This window comes from Garra rufa, chromosome 8 (genome assembly GCF_049309525.1).
Source record: "Garra rufa chromosome 8, GarRuf1.0, whole genome shotgun sequence".
In the NCBI taxonomy this organism is placed as follows: Eukaryota; Metazoa; Chordata; class Actinopteri; order Cypriniformes; family Cyprinidae; genus Garra; species Garra rufa.
Window position 1 is genome coordinate 34,804,640 of NC_133368.1, and position 13,910 is coordinate 34,818,549.

At 34.7% G+C, this 13,910-nt stretch overlaps 1 protein-coding gene across 1 annotated transcript in view; it reads right to left on the reverse strand.

Annotated features, from left to right (window-relative positions):
• Window positions 1-13,910, reverse strand: part of lrp1bb (low density lipoprotein receptor-related protein 1Bb) — a 414,599-nt gene that overhangs the window by 155,715 nt on the left and 244,974 nt on the right. The window contains exons 20-23 of the mRNA XM_073845088.1: window positions 8,443-8,622; window positions 5,475-5,675; window positions 2,410-2,655; window positions 639-645 (exon numbers count right to left, since the gene is read on the reverse strand). Coding sequence (XP_073701189.1) covers window positions 639-645; window positions 2,410-2,655; window positions 5,475-5,675; window positions 8,443-8,622 — 634 coding nt within the window. The remainder of the gene's footprint in view (window positions 1-638; window positions 646-2,409; window positions 2,656-5,474; window positions 5,676-8,442; window positions 8,623-13,910) is intronic.

Below are 13,910 nucleotides of genomic sequence, written 5' to 3' on the forward strand. Positions count from 1 at the left end.
AAATTGATTATTAGCACTCCGCACCTGTGCATTAGAGGTTACAAGAGCACTGCGCTTTGTGTGGAGGCGTCTGCCGTGCACATTTTTCTATGTACAGCCACTAATTAGTCTTTAAGCTGATGTTTTTATCAAAAGATTTACAGGGACACTTATCTTAGAGAAACCGGAGGAGAATGGTAAAAGACACCTGAGTCGTCTTTAAAGAAAAAAAACTCAACCCCTATTAATTAGATCAAAGTATAGGTTCCATCCAGAACAAAGTCTTCCAGATACATCTAAAATATAAGAAAATGTATTACATCATTAAGAATAATATATATTTGCAGTCCAGCTCTATATTTACTAAGCAACATTATCCCAGTTACTGGAGAAAACCTGCTGAGAGCTATAAATGCGGCTGTCTACTATAACAAGGACTTACTCTCAAGAGCTATATACGTCAGTTAATCCATAAAATACCACACAGATGCTTGTTGTCATATTCTGACTAATGACCCAAATTCAGATTCCCTGAGACAATTTAAAAGCATTTGGCAGGCATGCTGCTGTAAAGACATTAGCTTCTCAATGGGAAGCTCCTGTCTGCGTATCCCACTGTCATTGTATTACTGTTGCTCTTATTGTTGTGTACCGTGGACCAATCCACTGTGGACAGACAGGAATGCACAGTGAAGATATTTCACTGAGAATCACAAGCTAGTGTAGAAAAATAATGCTACTTTCATGTACTACTCAGTCTATTACTCACACAGCACTATCGCCGTAACTGCTTGCGATATTTTATGGTGCTTTTTTCCTGGACACCTGGACTTTTTTAACTTTATTTTTATTATTATGTATTCATTTTATCATTGATCATTATTATTATTTAAAATTGTTTTTAATTAGGTCTGCCAAATCGATTAATCGTGATTAATCACATCCAAAATAAAAGTTTGTGCATAATATATGTGTATACTAAACATATTTATATGTATATATATATATATATATATATATATATATATATATATATATATATATATATATATATATAAATACACACAAATTAATGTATATATTTAGGAAATATTTATTTATACAACAGCTCTTTGTGGTTCTCAAATCTGATTGGCTGATAAGAGTGCCATATTAGATTGATAACAGAACTTGACAACCGATTCACCTTTTGTATCACTACGCTTGCAGTTTTTCTGTCAATGTATTTGTATAGACTTCAAATATGCGATTTGTTAATGAAGATAACATCTCTTTTGAAAATTTGCTTTGATGTTTTCAGAGATGTGAACTCCAGGGCATCAGTGGACATTCAGCGCTCATGAACCCACTGAGAGAAGCCTCACCTCTGCCAATTCTTCTGGAATTTGCCGCTGGTTCTGATGTCTCTATAGTAGTTAAACATGAGATATAATTTATTTTGGGTGAATCTAACAGGCAGGCTTTGGTCTCAATCTATTATTTGTTCCAGAGAACATAGTTTTAGCAAAATCTCATTTTTATGTAAATTCAATGCTATATATTAAAGCGTTGCCTTTGTACTTTTGACTGAATTGCTTAGCAACTTTAATGATGGCAGTTGTTGTTGTTTATTATTTTTCAATAAATAATATTTTATATAAATAATAGTATTTAATAATAGCGTTTAGTATTAAGAAATTGTGTGTGTTCGTGATGGTGATTTCTGTTTGACAAGAGACTGTTTTTACGAGTCAGCAGTAAAGTTTTTTACATTACAAAAATAAGCAGAGAACAAATGCACTGAGCAGCGAAATCACCCTTAACAGATGAAAGGATATTAATGTTACGACAAAGATAATGCTTTCCTCAGCAGATATTCAAACATTCAAAGATATGAATACAAGACTGATCTGAAGAATGAATGCTGGATCAGATGCAGGTAATCACACGCACCCATGTCTTATAATACTGTACATAATACAGTGAGCTTTTAATACAGTAATACAATAAGCTTTCAATGAAGCAACTCAACGTTTGTTTGTTACAAGTTCTAAAGTGACATTTTCTAATTAGTAATGGAGGCTTGGGCTCAGCTGTTAAACTGTCAACTTTAGATTTGAATCCGTGGCGGAAGGAAGTAGTTCTGCACAAAAGTGGGCTTTTAAAGACACTCCGTTGTTATTTTGTTTATATATTTACACAATTATGCCGTCGAACTGTTGTATAAATGCAATAGTACACTTGTAGACAGTGAGGTATGGCTGTTTATCAGCAAGCTGTGATTATCTACAAATCACAGCCGTGAAGATATACAGCAATATTTCTTGTTTACTCGTGTTATATTGCTTATGTATATAAGATATATGTTATAAAAGTTTATCCAGGCCGCCAAAGCAAGGCTATTTCCGACAGACATATATTCCAAAATATAAGTTTGAGGAATTTAAATACCTGTGCTGTGGCAGCTCTCTCCATCTGGATCAAGTCTCCAGCCAGGATAACAGGAGCACTTGACAGTAGTCTTATGCTGTTCACATATCTGACTGCATTTCAGGTGAGCAGAGCAGTAGTCCACTGTCTCGCATGTTCTGTTGTCAGAGCCGAGATGGAGTCCAGTGGGACATGAACACACCACCCCTTTGCTGGGGATCACTGCACACTGGTGACTGCAGCCCCCATTACCTTGCAAACATTTCTCTGGAACAGACAAGAACAGCATGAGTGAGGACAAAAACAGAATCAATTTGAAAGGCTGGTGATATGAAGTCATGTTTGCTGGCATATGAGATTCAAGGTGCGAATTGAAACAGAAAAGCCACAGATGAACAAAGACCAACAGTTTGGATTGAACATTTGCACAAGGCTAGAAGCTTATCACTCTTTGCCTCAAAAGTTTTGGTGTCTTTCTCGACTAGGCCATTACTCTGAGCTAATCAACATCACCAGCCAAGTGTGTCACAATAATGAAAAAAGTGTAAAGAATTACTTTATTCATGAGGCAGATTCAATGAGAAACCACAGGTCTGAATTATGACCGACTTCAGCCACTGCGCAGGCCAAACAAACTCATTCAAGGTGGAAAATGGCTTTTTCTTAAGTTTAAAAGGAACGAAAACTGGGTCTCCGACACATCATCTCTTTTCAGAACGGATCAGACAAACTCCGGTACTCTTAGTCTCTCATCTCTAATGGATAAGCTTTTTTCTTTCACCGAAGCACCTGGTCCTTTTTACAGGAGAAAGACAAAGGGGAGGGAACTCACAGCTTCCAAGGTCTTTTTGCCTCTACTGATTATGATGATCCCCTCTGCGACCGCAAGAGAGAATTGAATTTTCTTCACAGGGGGCCCTGAAGTCTATATGGAGGTGAAGAATAGCTGCTTCCCAAAGGTCAAAAATGGCATTGAGTCCTGCTGCGCTGGTCCCAGTGAGTCAGCCACCTCAAGGTCCATTGGCACAATCTAATTGACAATAAGAGGCCCAAGCCAAAAGCAGGTCTAGTCAGACAGATAATACACCCCGTCCTCAGAACATGAGTGGTGGGCTCCCATGGGCGGCTGCTGGCAGTGCCCTGAAAGTCACTGAAATGTTTGTCTAGTCGCAATTCGAAGAGAATTATACATCGGTGACTCTCAGGAGACACTTTCCCAAGTGAGGGCTTCAGAGGCAAACAGATCCTCATGTTTAGCTCTGATTCAGGCGGGCTTCATGTTTTCCCTGTGCCGGTAGCTTACTGAGCATGTGCTGGCTTTTCATTACACTCGCTTAAGGACGCAACTCAAAGAGATTCAAGTAGCCCTGAGGGACATGCCGTGCGGGCATGAACGCAAATCTTTTCACCCATGGAGAGGTAAACACAATGCATATTGATTTGTTCAAGTGTATGAATTAGAATCTATACAGCTCAGGTATTTTATTTTCATTGGTTATTTACCGTATTTCATGGTTTGGCTTTTCTGTGTATTGATAGAACTACTCCGCATGACTACTTCGCATTCAAGCTGTCTAACATTTCTTGCGGAATGGACCAGACTTCACGTAATAGCACAGCATGTGAAATGTGAAATGTTGCCTTTGCAAAGTTAGTTTATAATAATAATAATAATATGTAAGTTGAAGTAATAAAATGCAAATAATTACATTAAAATAAAAAGAAATTAAAGCTATACAGAAGTATCACTACTACTACTACTACTACTACTACTAATAAAGCCCATTTCAAAATTATTGAAACTTTAAATGTAAAACAAAAACTGAAAATATAAAAATAATACCTAGTTTTATTACATATTAAAATAATATATAAATAATACAAATGGAACACTACAGTGATTTTACCATTAAAATACATTTTGAAAATTTTGAAATGTTGTATTGGCAAAGTTAGTGTATATAATAATAATAATAATAATATGTAAGTTGAACTAAAATGCTACAGATGCAAAAAATTAGATTGAATAAAAAAAAAATTAAAGCTATATATAAGTACCACTAATAATAATAATAATAATAATAAATTATTAAAACTTTACAATTAAAATAAAAACTGAAAATATAAAATAAAACCTAATTTTATTCAATATTATAATAATATATAAATAATACAAATATAACACTACTTTACAGTGATTTTACCATAGGTAAAGGAGGTTATTAAACACATAAAATCACAAATAAATAAATAAATAAAATGAAATTTGAAATGTTGTATTGCAACGTTAGATTAATAATAATATGTAAGTTGAAGTACTAAAATGCTAAAAATTAAACTGAAACAAAAAGAAATTAAAGCTATATAATATCACTAATAATAATAATAATAATATCATTAATAAAGCCTATATCAAAATTATTAAATTTAATAATTTAAAATTAAAATAAAAGGAGGTTATTAAAAACTTTTTAAATGTTGTATTGGCAAAGTTAGTTAATAATAATAATAAAGTTGAAACTGAAGTATTAAAATTCTAAAAATTAAACTGAAATAAAAAGAAATTAAACCTACAAGAAGTATAATAATAATAATAATAATAATAATGGAGGTTGTTAAAATCATAAAATCATTGTAAAGCTTATTTTGCAAATATGACAAACACACCCATTTTCAATGTATAGTAAATATCTAATGATAAATAATAAAACATACGACATATACACCATAAAAGACTATTTGAGTACAAAGAAAATACTATTTTAGATAACTTTCTGTTACTTTATAATTGTTTGTGAAACTCACTAGCAATTTCTGAGTGAAACTTGCTTCTAGATCACATTTTCTGTTAATTGGAATTAATCATTCTTCTGAAAAGTTAGAATTCACAGTTTCTTATCCTAATTGCAGTCTGTTTACAGTTGCCAAGCAACATAGGCCCATTAATGTCGAATTAGCAGTCACAGGTGCAAATTTATTCAGCATGGCTCATCCAATCAAACGTTGGAGTTGAAATGATTCATTTTTATCAAATCTTGAAGTAATACAGCAGATGAGCCTCTTATCAAAGCCTCGCATGCACTCACCACAGAAAGGACCCTCATCTGAATGGTCAGCACAGTCGTTTCTCCCATCGCAGATCTTGTTGGGGGGCAGGCAGGTGCTGGAGTCATTAGCACAGGGCTGAGTGGGGGGCTTGCAAACGGAGGACTCACACGACTCCTCATCTGAGCGGTCTTCACAGTCGTTGTCGCCATCACACACCCAGCTCTTGCTGATACACTTCCCTTGGGACACAACATTCAGTCAGACCACCATATAAATCAACCTGTCAGGCTTAATTTGTTGTTTGTAGGTGAGCGTGAAGATAAATCTGGGTAAATTTTCAAAGGTGGCGAAACGGCAAGATGGGATGACGTCAGATGCATATAGAAGCTTCAGGTTTGTTAACCCTTAGAGATCCACTTTAGCATTAAACATTTATTTTTCACACAGTAGAGCTTAATCAGTAAATCATAGATTCTATTTCCAAATTATTTTCAGTTTAGCCAAATAATACTGTATAGAGTATGTAGTGTATCAGAGGGCTGCTGAGATGCACATTCTTAAGTTTCAGCCTTCTAGCTTACTGGGAAGACTTTTTTATAAAGGTCAAAGCAACTGCATTAGAGTCCTATAAATTTACAGGGATCAGCGCAGAGTATGAATATCCCTGGATCATGAAGGTTTAGAGGGTGTTAGAGGGATGCTTCGAGATGAACACATCCAAATTTCAGACTCTAAACTTCCTGTGAAGGCTTCGTTCAGAGGTTTGGGGTCTGTAAAATGCATTTATTTATTTATTTTTAAATGTTTTTGCCTTTTATGCTAACCAAGACTGAATTTACATAATCAAAAATACAGTAAAGTGTTACTATTTTAAAATATTATTACAATTTAAATGTAATTATTTATTGGAATATATATATACCAATGCAATTTACACTGCTGGTCAAACGTTTGTGATCAGGATGTTACAATGTTTTTAAAGATTTCTTTTTATGCTCATCAAGGCTGCTTTAAGTTGTTGATCCTTGAGCTTTCAGGAAAATAGTAATATTGTAAAATATTATTTTAATGTAAAAAAAAAAACTGAAAAAGCTTTTCAGCATCATTACTTTAGTCTTCAGTGTCACATAATCCTTCAGAAATCATTCTAATATGCTGGTTTATTATCAATGTTGAAAACAGTTGTGCTGCTTAATATTAACTGTGATACTTTTTATGATTCTTTAATAAATAAAAAGTTAAAAAGAACAGCATTTATGTAAAATAGAAATCTTTTTTAACAATATAAACTACCATTTAAAAGTTTGTGATCCGCAAATTATTATTCTTTCTTTTTTTTATTTGAAAGTACGAAATAAATGAATGCTATATTTTGAAATATATTAAAATAGAAAACCATTATTTTAAACTGTAATAATATTTCACAATATTACTGTTTTTTCGGTATTTTTAATCAAGTAAATGCAGCCTTGATGAGCATCAGAGAATTCTTTAAAAAACATTAAAACTTTTGAATGGCAGTGTATCTCTCTGATGGCAGAGCTGAATTTTCAGCAGTCAAAAATGTTGAAATGCAGCAAAGTTATCAATGATATCAATGAAATATCAATATTAAAAACAGTTAATATTATATATAGTATTTTTTGATTTTTTTTTTTTTTTTGTATTCTTTGATGATTAGAAAGTTCAAAGTAACAGAATTTAAAATTTTAAAACAGAATTTTTTTGTACCATTATAATGGGTATTTACTGTCTCTTTTGAACAACTAAATGCATCCTTGCTGAATAAAATATTAATTAAAAAAAGGAAAAAAGTACTGCATCCAAACTTTTGAATGCTGTACTTATACACTTTGCAAAATTGAAAACCTAGGATTGAAAAACAATGTACGGCAGTCAGGTTTCCTTGTGTTCAGTCTACCTTCATGATCAGATAAACAGGTGAACGCACTTTAGTCTGTTTCTGAGCCTGTCAAAATGATATGGGATTTGGCATTCGGTGTGCGGAGCAGTGGTCTGGAAAGAGTGTTACGTTGCTGCTTTTTAGCACATTTTTGACATCAAAAGGAAAAGGAACAAAACAACGAACAATTCTTGAGCTCTTTTATGGCTTGGCTGTAGATGTCTTTTCAAGGCAATCATTTACAATTAGGGTGACTGCTACATCAAAAAGCCCCATGTTGATTGATTTCACTATGGTCTGAGTGGAGCAAAAACTTGTGATAGATACAAATTACAGCAAAATGAGTTCAAAAGAAACACAGAAAGCTAAATTCTGCACAAAATCCTTTTTGTATAGAGGTGATTCGATATGTTCTTCTACTGCAGCTTAATATGTAGGAAAAAATTGCAAGTAAGCTATAGTATTTGTTTTTTCTTTCTTTAAAAGTGGAAACAGTTTCGTTGTGGCGTTAGGAAAGCTGTACTCTGTTTGTTCCAGCACCCAGTCCAACATGGCAACATTGGCTCAACCAAAGCTCCAAATTAGAACCTGGACTGTCAGTTTGACCAACTAATAGCAGACTGAGGTGTGTTTGAGAAACCTTTAGATGTCTTTAGATTCTGTTTGTTAATGTTAGCCGCAAAAAAATTACCACCTCACCTTTTTAGCTTAATGTCATAGCTAACTCTGAATATGGAACAGTGACGCTGCTACCAAAATATACCTCACTGTGAAGTACAAATCATTCCAGCTCACACCATTCATCTCAGCCGTTCATCATAAATACGAATTCTAACATACAGAGAGATATTGCAAAGGATTGCACCATGTAACGAAAAACAGGCTGGATTTATCATCCGACTCAATTTGCAAGAGGCATAGATAACTGAAAGCTCAAGGAAGGCATTGTGGTATAAAATATCACCAGCTGCTTCACGGAATTTAACAGTTTTGATATATGCTATATAGAACACAAGGAGAAAATATAGCTGTAGGTAAGTGCGTAAAATGTATGTAAGGTAAGTGCAGACTAACTGGTTTTGAGGAACAGCTGGTAGGCTTACCTGAGCTTTTGCAGGTAAACTTTGCCTGGGGATCACACATTCTCTTGACGCCTTTGCAGTTTGTTTCATCACTGCCGTCTTCACAGTCTTTATCCCCATCGCAGCGCCAGCGCTCAGGGATGCAGGTCCCATCGGCACGACAGTGAAACTCCTCTCCACTGCATTCCACGGGAGGCAAAGCTGGACATGACACAAAAAGTGAGGTTGATTTTGAGGTATTCTGATTCACAAACAAATGAGTCGGTTCTTTTTAGTGAATCAAACACATACAGAGTGACCAGTGTAGTCCTTTTTTTTTTAGTGAGTGAAAAAACATTTGGCGTGACCAGTGTAGTCCAATTCCAACACAAATGGTTCTAATGGCTCAGATATGTTTAGTGAATCAAACACACACAGTCAACCAGTGTAGTCTGATTCCGAAACAAATGATTCTAATTAGTTCTATTTAGTGAAAGAAAATAACATTCGGTGCAGCCAGTGTAGTCCAATTCCCAAACGAATGACTCTACTGAGTCAGTTCTTTTTAGGGAATAAAGCACATTCAGAATGACCAGTGTAGTTCAATTTTCGAACAGATGACTGACTGAGTCGGTTCTTTTTAATGAATCAAACACATACAATCTGATGGCATTAAGCATGACCAGTGTAGTCCAGTTCCAACTCAGATGACTATAATGAGTCAATTGTTTTTAGTGAATCACACATCAAGACCAGTATATTTGAATTCCAGCACAAAAGACACTAATGAGTGAGTCAAACATGTACAGCACGATCAGTATAGTCCAATTCCTGAATAAATGACTTTGAGTCAATTATTTTTAGTGAATCAAACACATACAACATGACCAATTTCTGAACAAAAGATTCTAATGAGTCATTTCATATTTGTGAATAGAACACATAAAGTGTAGTCCAATTCCAACACAAATGGTTCTAATGGGTTAGATATTTTTAGTGAATCAAACACACACAGCCGACCAGTGTAGTCTGATTCTGAAACAAATGACTCTAATTAGTTCCTTTTAGTGAATAAAGCACATACAGAATTACAAGTGTAGTTAAATTTTCGAACAGATGACTCTAATGAGTATGTTTTATTTTTTATTTTTTGTACAGTGTGATTAAAATAGTCCAATTCCTGAATAAATGACTCTGAGTTAGTTCTTTTTAGTGAATCAAACACATACAAAGTGACAGCATTAAGCATGACCAGTGTAGTCCAATTCCAACCCAAATGACTCTAATGAATCAATTGTTTTCAGTGAATCAAACACACATCAAGACCAGTGTATTTGAATTCCAGAAGACTCTAATGAGTGAATCAAACATGTACAGCATGATCCGTATAGTCCAATTCTTGAATAAATGACTAATATTAAGTCAAATAATTTTAGTAAATCAAACACATACAACGTGACCAATTCCTGAACAAAAGACTCTAATGAGTCATTTCATAATTGTGAATAGAACACATAAAGTGTAGTCCAATTCCAACACAAATGGTTCTAATGGGTTAGATATTTTTAGTGAATCAAACACACACAGCCGACCAGTGTAGTCTGATTCTGAAACAAATGACTCTAATTAGTTCCTTTTAGTGAAAGGAAATAACATTCGGCACGGACAGTGTAGTCCAATTCCCTAATAAATTATTCTAATAATTTAGAATACAATCAAATTCCAAGTATGGGTCACCATACTTGGCCACACGTCCTTTCCTTTCCTTTTTCTTTCCTAATCAGTTGGTTCTTTTTAGTGACTCAAACACATACAGAACGACTAGTTCTGTCCAATTCATTAATAAATGATCCTAATGAGCTGGTTGTTTTTAGTGTATCAAACACATACAATGTGACAGCATTAAGCACGACCAGTTCCAACCCAAATGACTCTAATGAGTCAATTGTTTTTAGTGAATCACACATAAAGACCAGTGTATTTGAATTCCAGCACAAAAGACTCTAATGAGTGAATCAAACATGTACAGCACGACCAGTATATTCCAATTCTTGAATAAACAACTCTAATGGAGTCATTTCATATTTATGAATAGAACACATAAAGTGTGACCAGTGTAGTCCAATTCCCTAAAAAATGATTCTAACCATTTCCAAGTATGAGTCACCATACTTGGCCACACGTTGTTTCCTTTCATACAATGTGACCAGTGTAGTTCCATTGCCAGACAAATGACTCTAACAAAACAGTTATTAAAAAATAAATAAAAAACACTGAGTATGGCAAGTTTAGTCCAGTTGCAAATCAGTGACTCTAATCACTGAGTCAATTCTTTTTAGTGAATCAAATACATACAGCATGACCAGTGTTCAATTCCAGCATGTTCAAACATGTACAGCACGATCAGTATAGTCCAATTCCCGAATAAATGACTCTGAGTTTATTCTTTTAAGTGAATCAAACATATACAATGCGACTAATCCCTGAACAAAAGACTCTAATGAATCAGTTCATATTTGTGAATAGAGCAAATAAAGTGTGGCCAGTGTAGTCAAATTCCCTAATAAATGATTATAATCACTTGTTTCTTTTTAGTGACTCAAACACATACAGAGCGACCAGTTTTGTCCAATTCATTCACAAATGATCCTAATAAGTTGGTTGTATTTAATGAATAAAGCATATACAACGTGACCAGTGTAGTTCCATTCCCATATGGTTATAAAGGCTCAGATATTTTAGTGAATCAAACACATACAGCTGACCAGTGTAGCCTGAATCTGAAACAAATGATTCTAATTAGTTCCTTTTAGTGAATAACACTTAGCGTGGCCAGTGTAGTCCAATTCCCAAATGAATTGCGAATTTGTTTGAGAACTGACTCTACTGAGTCAGTTCTTTTTAATGACTCAAACACATACAGTCTACCACTGTAGTCCAATTCCAGAACAAATTACTCTAATGAGTTCCTTTAAGTGAATAAAGCATTCAAGTATGAGACAGTGTAAATTAACTGAATTTATGCCACTTCTAAAAGAAACAAATATTGAAATGACCTCATTAACTGGCAAGGGAAGAACAGATTTCTAACAATATTTAGATAGCACTTTACAATAAGGTGCCATTTGTTAAAATTAGTTAATGTATTAGCTGATATGAACGAACAATGAAGAACACATTTATTACACTATTTATTAATCCTTCTTAATGTTGCTTAATAAAAAAAATACAGTCATTCATTGTTCATGTTAACAAACACAACTTGTTTTTTAAAAATGCATTAGTAAATGCTGAGTTAATAACTCAGATTAATAAATGCTGTAGACATATTGTTAATTCTAAGTTCATGTTAATGTTAACTAATGATCCTCATTGTAAAGTGTTAGCAACATTTAATACTTAAAATACTAAAAGAATCAATAATGTCAGAGCCAAGGATAAAAAAATATCAAGGTAAACAGACAAAAAAGTTTTTGAGCTCACAGACACTTTCACTTCAAACTACTTTAGCCAGCCTTAATAATGTTAAACTGGCAGAGTTTTATCAAGCATACTTTAAGATTTCCTCTTGTCACGTTAATAAATATTTAAATATTCTCTCCGACACTGCCAAAGACTTTAAGTGTCTGTGCGCATCAACGCAAAGAACAGAGGGAGAGATTTTCTTCAAGAGTAAGGCGAGCATAAGCAAAGCCTTTTTTTACCGTAGCCTTCCTCAAGTTTCTGATTCATTCTGAACCCTGACAATTGACAGGAGTTAAATACACACTTCAAAAATGTGTTTATACACCAAATCCACCTCAATCCCCTGCCTGCTATCAAACAAAACAAATGGTCTTCTAAAAATAAGACAGCTGCCAACATTACGAACCCTTAAAGACTAAAGGGCCCCCTTCTTTGCTTAAGGCTAATGCTGAGAGTTACCAGTGTCTCCTTCACTTTACACATACAGAGCATGTGTTATACAATGATCTGAGCCTTACTCTGGGAGGATACGAGTCGGACAAACCCTCAGAGACGGACAGGAGCTGAGGACCTCCGTCAGGAGCCCGTTTGATGAATGGCTCCAACATTTCTGTGACAAGCTGGTGAGCTGAAAGCATCGGAGGACTCGGCCTCAGCTTTCAGAGGTAATTACAGCAGATTAAAAGATTCAAATCTGTAAGGTGGTTCCCTAGTGAGCTTAGATAAGATTAGATCTGTCAAGTGAAGAAAAAGAGGGAAAGTTTGAAACTTGTGTTCCTCAAATTAGGGACATTGTACCAAGGCAATTACAAGCAAGACTGACTTGATCGCTATCGTTCGGCTCTTTGTTAGACTGCTAATTAGTCGTGTTAAACAGATTCTCTGGAAACCACTCGGTAAGTTGGTTAAGTTGTTTGTGTACAGAAACGAACACAAATGAGTTTTTAATTAATGTAACAGGGCAATTTGACCTCTTTAAACGCTGTTTGATTACTCTGATGCTTTTATTGGCCATACACTGTAACTAGGGACAAGTACACAAGCACACCAAAGTAATAATTTTTTAAGGCCGAAACTTCTTTTTTCACACTTTTAAATTTGGATATTATGGCATATTAGGCAATATCTCACTATATGATTAAAGTTTGGACAGCGATGCAAATTTCAATCTGTGGCAGTAATATCGCTTAGATCTTTTGCTATACCTCAATGCCATTTATGCCACATTTGCATTTTGCTCTGTATCTTGCATAATGACTATGAAGTGCTATTCAAGTGTCTATGTAAAGTGTAGAAGCCGAATAGTAGCACTCACTGCATAACAGACGGAGGCACCAGTGCAGTTACTTGCTCTTAAAATACTCCGCCATTTTTTGTCATACAGAAAAAAAGTATATAATTAAGTATATAATTAATAAGTAATAATTAAAACAAACTGGATGCAGTTTCTGCCGTCTCGGTCTCTGTGAACTTGAGTGCAAAACTTCGAAACTCTGTGTATACTTGCCTAACAGACATGAAAAATATATCAATAGAAAGTGAAATGACTACTTTCAAATGAACCAATTCAAATAGAAAACAAATGTTCTCACATGATGTAATCTGTATGAAATGTATATATAAGCGCGCATCACTACTGCAGAGTGTCACAGACTTAATCTCTTAAGCCGAAAACAAAGAAAGCACTAGCTTATCAATAAATTTATGTTTTATTAATAAACATGCGACTAATAGTCGACTAATGCTTAAAATGAACGACTACTAATTGACCAGAAAAATCTTTAGTAGAGGGCAGCCCTAAAAAAATCCACTTACTCCTTTTTCTTTAATCCCCATACATCATAAGCAGTGTCTCAGAACAAGCCTTTCACAGAATCTGTACAAAGTGATGTCACATTGTACAAGCCCCACCCACAACTGTTGATGAACACTGCCGTATTAGCCGAGACCCTGCCTTGAGTGAGCCACAGATGGTCCGCCATCTCCATGCTAGAGCATTTAAATGCAGGGTTCAAGTAAGAAACTCCTTCTTATTAAATCTACGG